Consider the following 18,540-nt stretch of genomic DNA (forward strand, 5'->3'; position numbering starts at 1 on the left):
ATTTTTTATTCAATATGTATTTTTCTTGCATTGTTGGGTAATGGCTTGTAAGTAAGCATTTCACTGTAAGGTCTACTACACCTGTTGTATTTGGCGCATGTGACAAGTAACATTTGATTTGATTTGGAAAAAAACACTATTATCTGTAAGATCCCTCAGTCGAGCTGTGAATTTCAAACACAAACTCAACCACAAACACCAGTAAGGTTTTCCAATGCCTCGTAAAGAAGGGCACCTATTGGTAGATGGGTAAAAAACAAAACAATAAAGCAGACATTGAATATCCCTTTGCGCATGGTGAAGTTATTAATTACACTTTGGATGGTGTATCAATACACCCAGTCACTACAAAGATACATGTGTCCTTCCTAACTCAGTTGACGGTGAGGATTTCATCATAAGACCAATGGTGACTAAAACTGATACACACTTTAATGGCTGTGATAGGGGAAAACTGAGGATGGATGAACAACATTGTAGTTACTCCACAATACTAACCTAATTGACAGAGTGAAAAGAAGGAAGCTTGTACATAATACGAATATTTCAAAACATGCATCCCGTTTGAAACAAGGCACTGAAGTAATACTGCAAAAATTGTCGCAAAGCAATTAACTTTTTGTCCTGAATACAAAGTGTTATGTTTGGGGCAAATCCAATCCAACACATTACTGAGTACCACTCTCCATATTTTCAAGCCTAGTGGTGGCTGCATCATGTTATGGGTATGCTTGTAATCGTTAAGGACTGAGGAATTGTTCAGGATAAAAAATAAACAGAAGGGAGCTAAGCACAGGCAAAATCCTGGAGGAAAACCTGGTTCAGTCTGCTTTCCACCAGACACTGGGAGATAAAACTTTTCAGCAGGACAATAACCTAAAACACAAGGCCAAATCTTCACTGGAGTTGCCTACCAAAAAGACAGTGAATGTTCCTGAGTGGCCGAGATTTGACTTAAATCTACTTGAAAATCTATGGGAAGACCTGAAAATGCTTGTCTAACAATGATCAACAACCAATTTGACAGAGCTTGAAGAATGTTGAAAATAACAAAGGAAATGTTGCACAATCCAGGTGTGGAAAGCTCTTACTGACTCAGACAGACTCACAGATGTAATTGCTGCCTAAAGGTGCTTCTACAAAGTATTGACTCAGGGACGTGAAAACTTATGTAAATTCAATATTTCTGTATAAACATTTCTAAAAACATGTTTTCATGTTATTATGGGTTATTGTGTGTAGATGGGTGAGGGGAAAAAACGATTTAATCAATTTTGAATTCAGGCTGTAACAATAAAATGTGTAATGAGTCAAGGGGTATAAATACTTTCTGAAGGGTCTAGCATGCACCATCTCTTGGATTCGATAATGCTCTCTCCGGCACACCAAAAATAATCACACACGCACCTCTCGTTGGTGACAAGACTAGCGTAAGCATTCTAACATGTTCTAGAGTGACTAACTTGTTTTTGCTTTAATGGTATTAGTTTGACAATGAGTAGGCTTACACAGACCAATTTCCCAAACTTGGTCCTGGGGCCCCCTGGGTGCAAGTTTGGGTGTTGGCCCAGGCACTACACAGCTGATTTAAATAATCAAAGCTTGATGATGAGTTGGTTATTTGAATCAGCTGTGTAGTGCTAGGGCAAAAAAAAAACGTACACCCAGTGGAGGCCCCAGGACCAAGTGTGGGTAACCATGCCCTAGATTAGAATCTGTGCATGGGTTCCAATTCACCATATTTTGATGTCACTATTGACAGTCAACAGTCTCAACTCTATCTGTAAATTATACATACAAAAATTATAGTCCTAAACTACGTTAAATTCTGTAAACTGTCATTGCATTACAAAAACTATCAGACAATAAAAAAAATTGCACATCTGAGAGGACCGCGCATGTCGGACGTGAGTCTATCTACGCAAGTACGTAGTGGAGAGACAGACACGCGCAATGATAGCCGGAAGCATCGATAGGGTGAAAATAGAAATCGATCAAATTCAGTGTAGTTCGTAAGTGCAAAGCTTCGACGGACTGCCTTTTCCACGAAAGTTAGCTCGATAAATTACAGACCTCTTGACGTGGCGGTGGAGGAAATGTTGTGGAGAGAGAAGGCCGTTTCTTTTTTCAAGTTACTTGGTGGGGGTTGAGCTGACGTGTGGAGAAGTTCGAGCTGCCAGAAAAGAGCAGATAAACAAACAAGCAGGGAGTCAGCTGAGCGCCTGCCTGTCCAAACGGGGGCTAACGTTAACCAGGCGAGACTGGGTAAATGTCAGCGAGATCAAATCGTCGCTAGAGTTTTTGACCCAATAATGGCTAAAATAGTGTTCTAACGTTGGTGTTTACCCACACGCCAAGTTCAAAGAGTGGCACAAAGAAGAAAAATACCACGCGAGGACAACATTATTTCACTGTGTTCCTGTCGCCTAGCTTGATAGAACACTGTCAACAACTTGATATGTGCCATTGATTTGACTGTGCTTGCTTCAGCAGTTAGCAACAAAAGAAACGTAATTGCTTTATCCCATTGAAACGGTACAATATAGTACAAACGCTGAGTGGATAGAGGTAATTCGTGTGTCATTAACTTGAATCCGTATGAGTTGTCAAAGGCCTAATCGTTGCAGTCAACGCCAGGCTTTGCTACACGAATACAGACCGAGCTTGTCCTGCTTTGAGTTCGTAACTAATGATTACATATGATGTTGCCGTTTGCTAGTCTCGTCATTGCCCCCTCTGTACTCAAACGGCATGCAACTTTTTCTTAATAGCCTAACTCATAAATCTTTTCGAAGTTAAACTATTGTTTGTTTATATTGCTCATTAGGTCCCGGGAGTTTCCAGGTTAACCCCCTCCCGTATATGCATGTATAATATTGTTACAGGCCTATGTATTTATTGTAGCCAGTAAGCCAACAAGGCCCAGTTATTGTGCCGCGTTGATTTGCTTGTCTGAACTAGGAACATTTCTGACTTGCTAACTGGTTGAACGCAGCACGTGTATAACTAGAACCACTTAGCAAGTCTGACATTTCCGAGTTTCCTAGTTCCGACTAACACGTGAACTTGGCATGGTTTGATTTGGTTGTGGCGTTATTAAAACGTAATTCAATTAGCCAACCCACAAGGAGGAAATTCTGAAATTTGAGTGTTGTACACTTAAAGTTACCTGAACATCCCTTTCGCCTCTCTCCTTTCCCCTAATTTACCACTCTCCCTCTCTTTGTGTCAGAAGTGGGATAGCCATGGCCCACCATTCGACGCCCAGCTCCCAGAAGGCCCTGATGATGGAACTCAAGTCCCTGCAGGATCAGCCGGTGGAGGGCTTCCGCATCGGCCTGGTGGAGGAGTCAGACCTTTACAACTGGGAGGTGGCCATCTTTGGCCCCCCTAACACACTGTATGAGGGAGGCTACTTTAAGGTGAGGCAACTGTGGAGGGATGGGGAAGGGAGGGGTCATTCATTGGATGCACAACACATAGTTGTGTAGCATGTTTGTGCGTGTATGACGTGTTCAGGTGTTTCTCACTCCCTGTCACTATTTCAGTCTTCCATTCTCCCACTCTCTCCTTTCCTATCCAGCCTCTCACCCCCTTCCTCCCCAGCCTCTCACCCCCTTCCTCCCCGGGCTCATCCTCACCCCCTACCCACCCGGCCTCTTTCCCCCTTGCAGTGTGATCGTTATGCTCCAGACTCCTATTTTTAGCTGTGGACGGATATAAATGGCATCTCAGCATAGAGGTAGAGAGAGAAGGGCATGATGAGGCTCTTCTCCTTTTTCCCTGTATAACTTATTCAGTGTGGCTAGTCCTCCACATTAGCATATCAGTTTGTTGTGAGAGTTCACATCCAGCCCAGGGCATGCAAACTCTTCCAAGAAGGCAAAACTGATTGCATTGACAGAGATGCAATGATCATTATAACATTTTGTGAGTGATCTCATGGTCAGGTTGTATACTGGTTGTGTAAATGTTTTTTTGGCAACCACATATGTTTTCGTCTGGCTATCGGACCAGATAAACTGTCTTACATATAACAAAAATATGCTTTTATATGATGCCTTCTCCACCATAAATCCAGTTAGAATGAGAATCATCAAATGTCATTATCACATTCCAACCTTTTCTGGATTTGTAGACTAGGTTTTCAGCTAGTGGTTGAGGCAGAGGTATGCCTATAACAAGTAAGCTACTGTTTGCACCTGTTATAGGTTTAGAATTTTAAAATATAGGTGCCGTAGAGGGAACTGATCCAAAAGGGGAGTGTAGTGAAGAGTGTCAAAGGTAAAGTTCACACTGACCTCAACATGTCTACACAGGGCATGTTTTGAAATGGTGCTAATGCTATCTGGAAGCATACCAGTGCTCCCCAAAGGGCTGGGGCTGCTGGACAGAATGTTCTCACACTTATCTTTGGTTTAATTTTGATAGTGGATTCATTTATATAGTGGATTACACACAGTGGAGAGAGGCAGTATATTTGTGTCAAATTGAATGGCTATGGTAGCGTGTTGATGGCACAGGCCTGGAATGTTGCACATATAACAAGCACTGTGTGTGATTGGATTTTTGCTGAATTGGCACAATTCATATCGTGGGAGGTAGCGATAGAGAAGTACATTTAGTCACACACGTGCATGCACATACTCCTGTGCATGTACACATGCAGACACACACACACGTGGCATCCAATACACACTAAAATGACCTACAAACCAGGATCATTCTCATGCCGTATTCTAAAATCTAACTGTAATTGTCAGGGTTATTTGGCTGTCAATTAAATGTTTGAAGCTGATGGCAATTTCTGTGTCTCTCTATCAGTCTCACATCAAGTTCCCCATTGACTACCCCTACTCTCCTCCGACCTTCCGTTTTTTAACAAAGATGTGGCATCCCAACATCTATGAGGTAAGAGTTAAGCCCAGTTAATGTATTCCCAATGTATATGAATTCAATCATATTTGAAGAGTTTTCTCCATCCAGAAGTTGACAGGTCGTGTTCCAACAGAACGGCGACGTGTGTATCTCCATCCTTCACCCTCCCGTCGACGACCCCCAGAGCGGGGAGCTCCCCTCAGAGAGGTGGAACCCCACTCAGAATGTCAGGTACCTCACCTAGCTCCAAACCTGTTTCAACATGTATAAATACTTGAGGTTTGCTTAATTTAGCTCAATGGAACAACTGAACCAATGGAATAGTCTTAAAAGTAAAAAGTCCCCCCCACCTTGCATGCGGGTCAAGCTATAAAACCAAAGTGTTTATCTATTTGAAATGATTTATTAGATGTATTTGATGTAGGTTGGTCACTTCATTGGTGCTCCCTGTGTATAGCTCCATTCTTGTGTTTTTGTGTTATTTTATTTTTAAACTCTGCATCATTGGGAAGGACTCGTAAGCAAGCATTTCACGCTGAAGTCTACACCAGTTGTATTCGGCGCATGTGACAAATAACATTTGATTTGACTTTTACCAATTTTTAGCAGTTTTCCACAAAAAGACAATCAACATTTACAATATAAGATGATACAAGTGACACTGGATTACATCGGCAGAAAGAGCCATTGACTTCACAACTTACTGGCTACTTGGGGGAGACAAAAATGCAATATGGTGTGTCATCATAACTGCTCAAATGTTTAAAATGCAGAGCTTAGGAATAGACACAGTCCCTAACAGCAGTAAAAGTGTCCGACACATTACCCTTCGTGGGACAATTCCTCAACCCCCGGGGCAGGTTGAAAGTTCTGAGTGTGTGTTAAAACCAACCACCCAGAGGAAGTAGCATCAAATGGAGCAACACTGGGGGATGGTGAGGTAACACTGCTCTCACAGAGGAAGTCAGGTCAGATAACTCACCCACTCAAGGAAAATGAAGGCCACATTACTTAGAAGGTAAGCTAAGGTAAACTGTACTTTAAGGTAATGTTCAGGTAATGGGTATGTTTTAGAGGACATAAAGTCATATTAGTGATGTGTGTGTGTACAGGACCATCTTGCTGAGTGTGATCTCTCTGCTGAATGAGCCCAACACCTTCTCCCCGGCCAACGTGGATGCCTCCGTTATGTTCCGCAAGTGGAGAGACAGCAAGGGCAAGGACAAGGAGTACGCAGAGATTATCAGGTAGGAAGAACATATGCACACTAACCCAACCATTGAGTACCTTTTTCACAACAAACAAGTTGGCTTACCCACACACTAGGGCTGACCTCATTTAGTCTACTGGTTGATTGTTTGGTCGATAGGCTATTGGTCGACCAACATTTTATTTTCTTTCATGGTGCACAAGGCGCCTGTCTCAGTGGATTAACCCATTGTGGAGGCTGTGGGGATGGCACAGTCCATCACTCTAAGACGTGATATGGAAATTGTATATGGCTATATTATGTAAAAATGTTAGTGCAACACTAATAAATCAAATATTATTTTATAACAAATGCCCTTTCTCCCGCGTTTGATACGGTCGCTGTCTGCTGTTCTGAAACATAATCTTCAGTTCCCTGTAGAATTAGAACCTTTCCCTATGTTGCTACGTGCATAATAACAAAGTTAACCATCATATTGGGATTGAGAACAATGCAGCGGAGGCAGCTGCCACAGCAGAGACAAGGAAACAGCCTTTTCCTCATCCTAATTGTCTAAGAAAATTGAAGAGAGAAGAAGAAACCCCAACTTAATTAGGTCTATAATCAATAGCCTGGCTTTATAAATCATCCATATGTATGTCTACATAAGTAAGACAGATCCTGCTTCTGTTGCCTGTTTGAGTGTTATTTATTTCATACATTTTTAAAAACCTTTATTTAACTAGGCAAGTCAGTTAAGTTCAGTTAAGAACAAATTCAGTTAAGAACACATTCTTAATTACAATGATGGGCACAGTGGGTTAACTGCCAAGTTCAGGGGCAGAACCACAGATTTTCACCTTATCGGCTCGGGGATTCGAGCTTGCAACCTTTCGGTTACTAGTCCAACGCTCGAACCATTAGGCTACCTGCCGCCCCGTTTAGTAGCCTACTTATTCCGTGAGCACCAAGCCTCATGCAAAATATCACATAAAGCAATTTTACAGATTCGGCTGTTTTTAATCCTTGCTATGCTGTAATAAAGGCTTTACAATTTGTTTTTGTTAGAACAGACAGGTATTACTTATTTATTTACTGTTTACACTGTTCCAAACAGGCAGAACAATAATATTGTAATTTAACAGCACCTATTTGTCACACATAATATGCACCCAGGTCTCGCTCCTATACTCTCCTTTTTCTTGATCTCCTTCTTATTGTTATTATTACAATTATTATGATCATCATTATAATAATAAGTAATGTCATTATCATTAGTAGGCTTAGTATAGCAGCCTTGTATAACCACCATCGTGCCTTAGGCCTAAGAACGCATCCTGTTTAGTCTTAATACTGTAATTTACTTAGGCCTATAATTCAAAATATAGGCTACTGTATCGGTGAATCAATTATTAATTTGTTCATGTCATCACACAGCATACGAGACATTCATGTTTTGAAATGCAATGAATCATTTCAGTTTTGAAATCAAATAAAGGGATCTTTGAATAATTAGTATGCTGTAATAAAGGCTATATACACTGCTCAAAGAAATAAAGGGAACACTTAAACAACACAATGTAACTCCAAGTCAATCACACTTCTGTGAAATCAAACTGTCCACTTAGGAAGCAACACTGATTGACAATACATTTCACATGCTGTTGTGCAAATGGAATAGACAACAGGTGGAAGTTATAGGCAATTAGCAAGACACTCCCAATAAAGCAGTGGTTCTGCAGGTGGTGACCACAGACCACTTCTCAGTTCCTATGCTTCCTCGCTGATGTTTTGGTCACGTTTGAATGCTGGCGGTGCTTTCACTCTAGTGGTAGCATGAGACGGAGTCTACAACCCACACAAGTGGTTCAGGTAGTGCAGCTCATCCAGGATGGTACATCAATGCGAGCTGTGGCAAGAAGGTTTGCTGTGTCTGTCAGCGTAGTGTCCAGAGTATGGAGGCGCTACCAGGGGACAGTCCAGTACATCAGGAGACGTGGAGGAGGCCTTAGGAGGGCAACAACCCAGCAGCAGGACCGCTACCTCTGCCTTTGTGCAAGGAGGAGCAGGAGGAGCACTGCCAGAGCCCTGCAAAATGACCTCCAGCAGGCCACAAATGTGCATGTGTCTGCTCAAACGGTCAGAAACAGACTCCATGAGGGTGGTATGAGGGCCCGACGCCCACAGGTGGGGGTTGTGCTTACAGCCCAACACCGTGCAGGACGTTTGGCATTTGCCAGAGAACACCAAGATTGGCAAATTCGCCACTGGCACCCTGTGCTCTTCACAGATGAAAGCAGGTTCACACTGAGCACATATGACAGACGTGAGAGTCTGGAGACGCCGTGGAGAACGTTCTGCTGCCTGCAACATCCTCCAGCATGACCGGTTTGGTGGTGGGTCAGTCATGGTGTGGGGTGGCATTTCTTTGGGGGGCCCGCACAGCCCTCCATGTCCTCGCCAGAGGTAGCCTGACTGCCATAGGTACCGAGATGAGATCCCCAGACCCCTTTTGAGACCATATGCTGGTGCGGTAGGCCTTGGGTTCCTCCTAATGCAAGACAATGCTAGACCTCATGTGGCTGGAGTGTGTCAGCAGTTCCTGCAAGAGGAAGGCATTGATGCTATGGACTGGCCCGCCCGTTCCCCAGACCTGAATCCAATTGAGCACTTCTGGGACATCATGTCTCGCTCCATCCACCAATGCCACGTTGCACCACAGACTGTCCAGGAGTTGGCAGATGCTTTAATCCAGGTCTGGGAGGAGATCCCTCAGGAGACCATCCGCCACCTCATCAGGAGCATGCCCAGGCGTTGTAGGGAGGTCATACAGGCACGTGGAGGCCACACACACTACTGAGCCTCATTTTGACTTGTTTTAAGGACATTACATCAAAGTTGGATCAGCCTGTAGTGTGTTTTCCACTTGAATTTTGAGTGTGACTCCAAATCCAGACCTCCATTGGTTGATACATTTGATTTCCATTGATAATATTTGTGTGATTTTGTTGTCAGCACATTCAACTATGTAAAGAAAAAAGTATTTACAAGCATATTTCATTCATTCAGATCTAGGATGTGTTATTTTAGTGTTCCCTTTATTTTTTTGAGAGACATGCATACATGCATGCATACATACATGAGGTTGACCGAGTAATCGGAATGGCCGATTTAATTAGGGCCGATTTCAAGTTTTCATTACAATCGCATATCGGTATTTTTGGACACCGATTTGGCAGATTTTTTAAAAAGATTTTTTAATTTGGCAGATTTTTTTTTTTACACCTTTTTATTTAACTAGGCAAGTCAGTTAAGAACACATTCTTATTTTCAATGACAGCCTAGAAACGGTGGGTTTAACTGCCTTGTTCAGGGGCAGAAAGACAGATTTTTACCTTGTCAGCTCGGGGATTCAATCTTGCAACCTTACAGTTAATTAACTAGTCCAACGCTCTAACCACCTGCCTCTCATTGCACTCCACGAAGAGCCTGCCTGTTACACGAATCCAGTAAGAAGCCAAGGGAAGTTGCTAGCTAGCATTAAACTTATCTTATAAAAAACAATCAATCATAATCACTAGTTAACTACACATGGTTGATGATATTACTAGTTTATCTAGCGTGTCCTGCGTTGCATATAATCGATGCGGTGCGCATTCGCGAAAAAGGACTGTCATTGTTCCAACGTGTACCTAACCATAAACATCAATGCCTTTTCTTAATATCAATACACAAGTATATATATTTAAACCTGCATATTTAGTTCATATTGCCAGCTAACATGAATTTCTTTTAACTAGGTAAATTGTGTCACTTCTCTTGCAACAGAGTCAGGGTATATGCAGCAGTTTGGGCGGCCTGGCTCGTTGCGAACTGTGTGAAGACTATTTCTTCCTAACAAAGACAGCCAACTTCGCCAAACGGGGGATGATTTAACAAAAGTGCATTTGCGAAAAAAGCACAATCTTTGCACGACTGTACCTAACCATAAACACCAATCCCTTTCTTAAAATCAATACACAAGTATATATATTTAAACCTGCATATTTAGCTAAAAGAAATCCAGGTTAGCAGGCAATATTAACCAGGTGAAATTGTCACTTCTCTTGCGTTCATTGCACGCAGAGTCAGGGTATATGCAACAGTTTGGGCCGCCTGGCTCGTTGCGAACTAATATGACATAATTTTACGTAATTATGACAACACTGAAGGTTGTACAATGTAACAGCAATATTTAGACTTAGGGATGCCACCCGTTAGATAAAATACAGAACGGTTCCGTATTTCACTGAAATAATAAACATTTTGTTTTCGAAATGATAGTTTCCGGATTCGACCATATTAATGACCAAAGGCTCGTATTTCTGTTTGTTATTATGTTATAATTAAGTCTATGATTTGATAGAGCAATCTGACTGAGCGATGGTAGGCAACAGCAGGCTCGTAAGCATTCATTCAAAGAGCACTTTTGTGCGTTTTGCCAGCAGCTCTTTGCTGTGCTTCAAGCATTGAGCTGTTTATGACTTCAAGCATATCAACTCCCGAGATTAGGTTGGTGTAACCAATGTGAAATGGCTAGCTAGTTAGCGGGGTGTGCGCTAATAGCGTTTCAAACGTCACTCGCTCTGAGACTTGGAGTTGTTCCCCTTGCTCTGCATGGGTAACCCTGCTTCGAGGGTGTCGGCTGTTGATGTGTTCCTGGTTCGAGCCCAGGTAGGAGCGAGGAGAGGTACGGAAGCTATACTGTTACACTGGCAATACTAAAGTGCCTAATAAGAACATCCAATAGACAAAGGTATATGAAATACAAATGGTATAGAGAGAAATAGTCCAATAAATACTATATTAACTACAACCTAAAACCTCTTACCTTGGAATATTGAAGTCTCATGTTAAAAGGAACCACCAGCTTTCATATGTTCCCATGTTCTGAGCAAGGAACTTAAACGTTAGCTTTTTTACATTGCACATATTGTACTTTTACTTTCTTTTCCAACACTTTGTTTTTGCATTATTTAAACCAAATTAAAGATGTTTCATTATTTATTTGAGGCTAAATGGATTTTTATTGCTGTATTATATTAAGTTAAAATAAGTGTTCATTCAGTATTGTTGAACATGTTCAATTTGGGTTAAATATGTAATCGGCTTTTTTTGGTCCACCAATAATTGGTTATCGGTGTTGAAAAATCATAATCTGTCGACCTATATATAAATAAAAGAGGTTGACCGATTTTTCGATACCGATTAATCGGCCAATTTTTTATTTTAATTTTTTTTTTAAACTTATTTGTAAATGACAATTACAACAATACTGAATATTTTCCACCGATCTGATTTCCCCTTTCCCTCCTGAGCAACCAGTAAACATTTGCCTGTTTCTGTGTTCTTTTTCACATCCTTTGCATCCATTTTGCTTTCACGTGTTACTGTTCTGAGTTTTTTTTATAAACAATTTATTACTGTGATCATGATAGGCTATAGGGTCAGGCCCTATTGGTCACATGCATGCAATGTTTACATGTTGCATGTAAAGAGAGCAAGCGTTTAGGGAATGTTTATAAACAAATGAGGGATTTCGGTAATATAACTTTTTTTCAGTTAAAGTAATCAACTAAATGGCTGTAATGATGTTGCCGTTTCAGCACAGACAGCGCAATGCACACTTGCTGTGCTGTGGTGCCTTTTTGCTGCATTAGGGAGAAGAGCGCGACAACTTGTGTCAGTCACACAGGCTCTCACTGTAAAACATTTCTTTAACACAGTGTGACCATTGGACTCTTTCTTGAGCCATTTGTGTCTTAATGATTTAATCAAACAGTGTGCTTAAAGCATCAGACAAGCTCAGTGCGTATGTAGTTGGTTTTATTCAAACACAGGGTGTCTGTCAATAAGTTTAAATGTTTTGACCAAACGATTGGTCGAAAGAACAGGATGACTCTCGGTTGACCAATATTTTTTGTTGTTGCCGGGGACAGCCCTACCACACACACACACAGTGAGTGAGACCTTTATGACTTCTCTTCCCCTCCCACAGGAAGCAGGTGGTGTCCACAGTGGCGGAGGCGGAGCGCGACGGTGTCAAGGTACCCACCACGCTGGCAGAGTACTGCGTCCAGACCCGGGTTCCCTCCCAGGACAGCAGCTCAGATCTACTCTACGACGACCTCTATGATGATGACATGGAGGAGGAGGAAGAAGAGGATGAAGAGGAGGAAGATAATGACATGGAGTCAGGAGGAGAGGCAGGTGGGACAAGTGAAGGAGGAGGCGTCTCCACTCGCTGCTATGACGACGACCAGGAGGATTCTGGGAACGAGGACTCTTGATGATGATGATGATGATGATGATGGACGCCCTAAATTGACGCCTTACACCCTGCTACGTCCAATCCTAGCCTCCCTTCTGATCCTGTTAAGCTTAGAACATCCCCTAAGAATAACACATGTACTTCGTCTGGTACATTGATAGTCAAGTAATAACTGGACAAATAGGACACCTCAATTTGAGTGGATTCCAATTAAAGGCGCGTACAACAATGACAAATATTGAATATCTCAGCGAAATATAATTTGTGTAGTTAAAATTATATTTTTAGCACAGATGGAGTCAGAAATGTTTTAATTTCTCCTTTTGAAATGTGACTAACGCATGCTTTTGGTTTCCTTACTCAATGGTCATATAGTCAAAGCCTGCCTCCCTGGTCTGATAGTTGTTGAACATAAACACAAACAAACATCCAAACCCCAGGGGAGCTAGTTTGTTGCAAAATGTGCAGATAATCTCTGCCTTTAGGCTAAGATCAAGTGTAGTATCTGTTATTGTCAATTTAAAATCTGAACAAAATTTTAGAACGGGAAATGGAAAATGGGCTTAATCTGTCTGCTCTACGGAACCACCATTGCAGTGCCTCGTAACGGAGCACACACAAGAAAGATGCTGCTAAATGAAATGTGGTGTTTGTGTTGCTTTACAGCATTGGGTGCGGTTGCTTTTGTTTATGTCCAACAACTGTGCTTTTTGTCATGTCACTAGATGTATTTGCTAGAAGAATGTTCTGGGCTTAAATCTGAATTTTTTTTGGTCCACTCTTGGCCCCTTCATACCATGTTAATCTTTCATTTTGTGTTGTACGTCTGGCTGTCTGGCGCTTTCTCTGTCTGTCTCACTGTCTGGATGACTGAATCTCGGTTTTGTGGCATGCGGTCTTGCTCTGTCAATGTTTCCCTCTTTCTGTCTCATCACCCTCACTGCTTTGTCAGCCAGCCAGCATCAGTTGTTCTGTCCGTTTGTGTGTTTGTTCACTCTTAAGACGATCAACTTTAACCTACAGACACAACACAAACTCTGCCCTGACCGACCCCACCTTCACCCCACACCTCCTGTTTCACCTCTGAACTCTGATCCCTGTAGAACTGGGGGGGGGTCTTCATTAGGTACCAAAATGGACAGAAACAGGGATGAACTACCATCTTCAATTGTCCAGTAAGAAATGCTAATTTTTGTTTTCTGTAGCAAAACGTTATGACTGAGCCTTTATAAGATACTGAGAGGATATGCCGTCTCGGGCACAGAACCACAGGAGAGTCACTCTTCACTCTTTCCATCCATCCTTTCCCTGCCGCAGGGCCTCCATAGACTCTCACTGGGAGAGAACAAGGGATGTAGTGGAGAATAAACGCACCTTAACGCCATCTACGCACCTCTATATGTTGTGAAAAGTGTTGTTAGCACTCATTCAGCGTTTACCCACCTTATGTCTTTACTACTACATCCCTGGAGAGGGCTCACTCAAACTGCTCCTCAGCTTGAGCTTGGTATTGTTTAGATTATTTTTTTATTTGTGGTTGTGTGTTTACAGAGGGAACTTCAAATCTCCAACAGCACTATCGATCCCCATGTCTCCTACATTTTTCCCCTCCAACCTCCATTCAGGATTTCCTTCTCTTTGTTATTTCTGTGTTGCCCTGTTCCGTTGGCCATGCTTCACAAAACTAAACCAGACCAGGTTCTTTGTCGTGTTCTTGATATGCTTTCTTGGAATTGGCGCAAACTCCTGGAATTCTATGCGAGCCAGTCAGGTGGTCAAAATGGAAAGTGAAATTGAATAAGTGGTATTCTGTATTTTAATCAACTATTTACACATGCCAAAAGGCATTAGCCATTGTTTATGTTAGTTAGCACATATAGCTGAAAGAGCACATTTAGTCATCAACAACATGTATCAGCCAGGAAAGTAGATTTTGCTAATTCGTGACTGAGCACATGCTGCATTGGTGATTCAGAGTTACACATGGAGCACAATTGCATTTTCTGGGTGGGAAAAAAATGATGCTTCTTGGAACTCTGCTGCAAATACTTGGGTTGTGTAAGTGAGGTGACATCACAGACAAGTCAACCTATCATCTGTACTCATTAGGCCTGCAGTTTTCATGTTTCCGTGCGAGTGTGTTTTACCATGACCCCATTCAATGGAACACAGAACCTGTTTACACCTCGCATTCACAAGGAGGTGCTGGCCTGGATTCTATGCCAAGGAAATGTTTCATGACCACTTCCAGTAACGCCACAACCATCAGTCAGTTATGGATATGTGTGAAATATGTCCTGTTTTTAACAACTATAAGGGAGAGACTTGACAAATCAGTCTGAGGAAGACTAACAGAATCAAAAGAAACTTTTCTCCTCCCTTGCTCTGTTGAACTTATGCCCTCACTGGGGCTGGCTTCATGTCAAAAAAATAGTTGACTGATGGATCACAAATAGATTGTTCTTCTCCTCAGCCACTGGACTTTCAGGGATATGATGTCAACGACCGGGGTGAACCATGTCTCAATACTCCTTAAATGGCTTCCTCTCTTCGCCCCCTTTTTCTTCATGATCACTGATAGGTGAAAGGAATGGATACATTTCCACTAGGAAGGAAGCCATTGAGTATTGAGACCCAGCGTTCTTATTCTCACTGACTTTTGCCTTCTGTGTTGACGTGGAGCAGGCAGTTGGAACAGCGTTTACCTGGTCCTGAATCCTAGATCAAAATGACACTCGTTTAGAAGGACCATATGCTAGGCTGTCAGAATCTCACTATTGCGAAGTGTGTGTACCAGTGTTTGAGGAGCTTTTCCCTCTGTGGCTGAAAACGGTCACGTTTGGACAAACTACTTCACTGTTTCCACAGCCAGTGATATGGATGATGCAGTCCTCCTTTGTTTTGTAGTTTTTCATTTAATTATCTCTTCCTATTGTGTTGTGAGGATGCAAATGTCACCTATTAAATTTATATTCTAAAAATGTTGAATTGACAGAATTGTCTGGAGTGTTGTCAATGGTACCAGTTGGTATTGAACTCATTTCTGTTTCTTAGAAAGCAGCTACTGTACTTTGACATACTTTAAGAAATGGAAGAACAAATAATTTTGAAAAGCAGGAAGTTTTACTAGTTTAAGTGCATATTTCTTCCTTGAACTATAATATCTGATACAACACAATTGTATAGGTGAACACAGGGGTTCCACTACATGGTAAACACTGATCTGAGATTAACAGGTTGGATGTATCCAAATGCCCACGTTTCTCACTGTATTTACCACAAAACTGCACACTTAAATGTAGATTCATTACTTTAATATGATATTCATAATGTAGTGATACAATTTGTGGCATTTAAAAAATAGCATTGCAATGATAGATCAGGTGAGTCAAAGCATGTTAACTATTCAATCCCAAGAAACATTTCACTGGTGTTGGTATATCGGAATATACATTTAGACCCCCCTCCCACCCACCCCACACACACACACAAAATATACATATAAAACCAAATTCCTTTGCATAGACAAAGTTGGACGATTGTCTTGGTGTTGAATAAAATATTGAAATATTTTCTGAATGAGGTTGATCAACTTAACTCAAGCACAGGTCAAATGTGGTCCCCATGCTTACAATGCACACCACATCACCAGGACCCAGATCTCCGCAAGAGTGAGCAGTAGTAACAATGCTGGTAGTGGTGGGAGGAGAGGGAGGCGGAGAGATACAATCTTCAAGGTTTTTAAGTCCCCTGTCCTCAGACGTAAAGTCTCTCGGACAGTGCTCTGGAAACAGCCGGACACCTCCTGGGTAGAATGAGTTTATCATGTCATGCAGCTCTACCAGGGTTTTCGGGTGCAAGTCTTTTTTTGGGGATTCCTCCCTTTCGTTCAGACTCGTGTGCTTCGGCCATCCACTGTCCAGTCTGTCCCACCTTGCTGTTGAAACAACAGGCTGTCCACAGGAGAGATGGGATGTTCACTCTGTTCAGAGTGTAGTTCACAGTGCCATTACTGGGTACCACTCCAGTCACCACAAAGCCTTTTGTCTTATTGTGTTATCATTGCAGTTATCCAAAAGCCTTTGACTTTGCACTCCATACGACACCAGCTCCCACTGTTGGAGGACTCTACCTGAGGAACACTGTTGGTCAGGGTGAAGGTGGAAATCTTGGTATCATTGCCAGACGCGTGCAAATTTGGGAACAGGTGACCTCTGTTGTGTTCAGTGAGTTCCTATAGTCCTTGTTCACAGCCTGATGTGTGTAATTTACACATTTTGACTCCAGACTCATTGTCTCGTTTCCCCCTTCAAGCTGAGGTTCTATCATCCATGTTACATTTGGTCTGCCTTTTGTAGCACCAGTGAAGGTGTAGGCTGAGAACACAGGGATCTGTTTTTTTGTGTCGTAGAGGGTTGCATACCTGTAGTTGTTCTTGTACAAATTGGCATGAAGCGGTTCTGGTCCTGGACGTTCCCATCAACCAAAATAACTGAGATTTTTGAAGTCTCCTCCATGAAGAATCCTTGGCACTCTGAAATGTCACAACCTCTCCACCACATGAGAGATCACAGGAGAGAGGAGAAGAGCAGAGAGATGCGTTGGCATAAACACCCTCATCATCATCACCTGCATGAAGACTATTCCACTGAGATAAAAGTTCAGATGCTGATACCAGTTTGTGGAGTAGACTAGAGCCGAGTCTTGACTGGCTGCTTTAAATAGGTTTTCAACAGGATCCTTGAGATCGCAAGGCTGGAGGAAGTTTTGATTAATTTGTGTCAGGTGAATAAGGGAAAGCCCCATGCGATAAATATTCTTCACCAACCTGGTCTCAAATAATTTTATTTTCTGTACGTAAAGCAGACACTCCATTGAGTATATGTTATGCTTTGAATGGCGTGTATTAATTTGTGGATCTCCATCACACATTCCTTTTTATGTTACAAGTTTGCAAAACGTACAATATGTTACGAATTCTGGCTAGACGGCTAATGTTTGCTAGGCTAAGGGTAGGTTTAGGGGAAGGGTTAGTTAACATGCTAAGTAGTCACAAAGTAGCTCCTTAAATTTTTGCCCCAACCATCTGTATTATGTAACCATACCAAACATAGCATATCATAGAAATTTGAGTTTCCCGGATTTACATTTACTTTGTTACGTCTAATCTATGAGACAGGCTGTCTTTACTCCTACCTCATTGCAGTTCCTTGGATGTGGATTTCTGCCAACCTGAGTTAAACATGAACTTTATATGAATAATATTGGTTAGAACAAAACAAGTCTGTGTAGTGGATGTGAAAGTGGATTTGATTTGAACTCACCAGTAGCATGTTGGCTGGAGTAAATCAGTGACCTTCACCATGAGATCGAAAGTGAACAGATTATCTCTTGCTCTGTTGCCTAAAATGGTTGGCTTTGATTTACAAGTGGTGTTGTATAGGTTACTAGTTCGATCCCTGTTCAGGCAGCACAAAAATGCACTCTTACATCTGCATAGTTCAGAGTATGTAGCCCTTTCTATGATTATGCAGTCAGGATATTACTTAGTTCTTCAGAGGGTTGAAGGGTATCCTGACCTGACACTGCATGAACCCTGAAGTGGGCTGGGTTGGCAAACAGCAGATTCCTGAGTCGAAATTTAACCCTCACATGGTAATCCATCAAAGCATTTTTTCTGTAACTAAAATCTTAATTTAAAGCTCAATCAGCAAAGTCAGTAGACAAATTTTTTCTACAGTAGTTATTTTTTGTTCCCTTGGACATCCTTTCTTCTTTCATTACCCAAAATCATATTCTCTCTCACCTGAGGATCAGATGTTTCTTTGTTTGCCTTGCACTGAAAAAAACTCTTATTTAAAAATGTGTTCAGGTTTCAATCTTTGGACTTGGAAAAGGGGGAAATTAAGAATTATTTTCATTCCTGGTTCAATCATTGTTAGGCAACATTAGTTATGGACACATAGCCAGTCCCGGTCTCAAGCTTTCTCTCTCTGTTTCCTTCTCCCTCCTTCCCTCTCTCAGCCCTCCCCTCCCACCATTTTAATGCACTTCCTAATGAAAGTTTAATGAGCTGTTAGGCTATGTGATTATGGAAAGAAGAGTGAAGGTTCTGGTGTAGGAAAAGATCAAATGCCACAATGAGTTTACTACAACTTTAAAA

At 41.8% G+C, this 18,540-nt stretch overlaps 1 protein-coding gene and 2 pseudogenes across 4 annotated transcripts; 2 read left to right on the top strand and 1 right to left on the bottom strand.

The window, feature by feature from the left end:
- Positions 1 to 1,928: 1,928 nt before the first annotated feature.
- ube2r2 (ubiquitin-conjugating enzyme E2R 2) lies at positions 1,929 to 15,369 on the top strand. Of its 4 annotated transcripts, none has more exons than XM_024427917.2 (6): positions 1,929 to 2,510; positions 3,233 to 3,422; positions 4,825 to 4,911; positions 5,012 to 5,109; positions 5,991 to 6,125; positions 12,105 to 15,369. In XM_024427917.2, the coding sequence occupies exons 2-6, from the start codon at positions 3,246 to 3,248 to the stop codon at positions 12,394 to 12,396; spliced, it is 789 nt and encodes a 262-aa protein (XP_024283685.1). In that variant the 5' UTR covers positions 1,929 to 2,510; positions 3,233 to 3,245; the 3' UTR covers positions 12,397 to 15,369. The 4 variants fall into 4 exon arrangements, with proteins under 4 accessions (XP_024283685.1, XP_024283684.1, XP_024283682.1 ...); XM_024427916.2 differs by having other exon boundaries at positions 1,929 to 2,265; positions 3,236 to 3,422; XM_024427914.2 differs by having other exon boundaries at positions 1,930 to 2,265.
- On the top strand, positions 12,844 to 12,949 carry LOC112255585 (annotated as a pseudogene).
- A 502-nt stretch (positions 15,370 to 15,871) lies between the features above and the next one.
- Positions 15,872 to 16,856, bottom strand: LOC112254935 (annotated as a pseudogene).
- Between the last annotated feature and the right edge of the window lie 1,684 nt (positions 16,857 to 18,540).

Source organism: Oncorhynchus tshawytscha, linkage group LG07, assembly GCF_018296145.1.
Source record: "Oncorhynchus tshawytscha isolate Ot180627B linkage group LG07, Otsh_v2.0, whole genome shotgun sequence".
In the NCBI taxonomy this organism is placed as follows: Eukaryota; Metazoa; Chordata; class Actinopteri; order Salmoniformes; family Salmonidae; genus Oncorhynchus; species Oncorhynchus tshawytscha.

What these genes read in the sequence shown, in the direction of transcription:
- ube2r2 (XM_024427917.2), top strand. Translation starts at nt 3,246, where the DNA reads ATGGCCCACCATTCGACGCCCAGCTCCCAGAAGGCCCTGATGATGGAA. An exon ending in ATGAGGGAGGCTACTTTAAG is followed by an intron (nt 3,423 to 4,824) that starts GTGAGGCAACTG and finishes TCTCTCTATCAG; the next exon opens with TCTCACATCAAGTTCCCCAT. An exon ending in GAGTACGCAGAGATTATCAG is followed by an intron (nt 6,126 to 12,104) that starts GTAGGAAGAACA and finishes CCCCTCCCACAG; the next exon opens with GAAGCAGGTGGTGTCCACAG.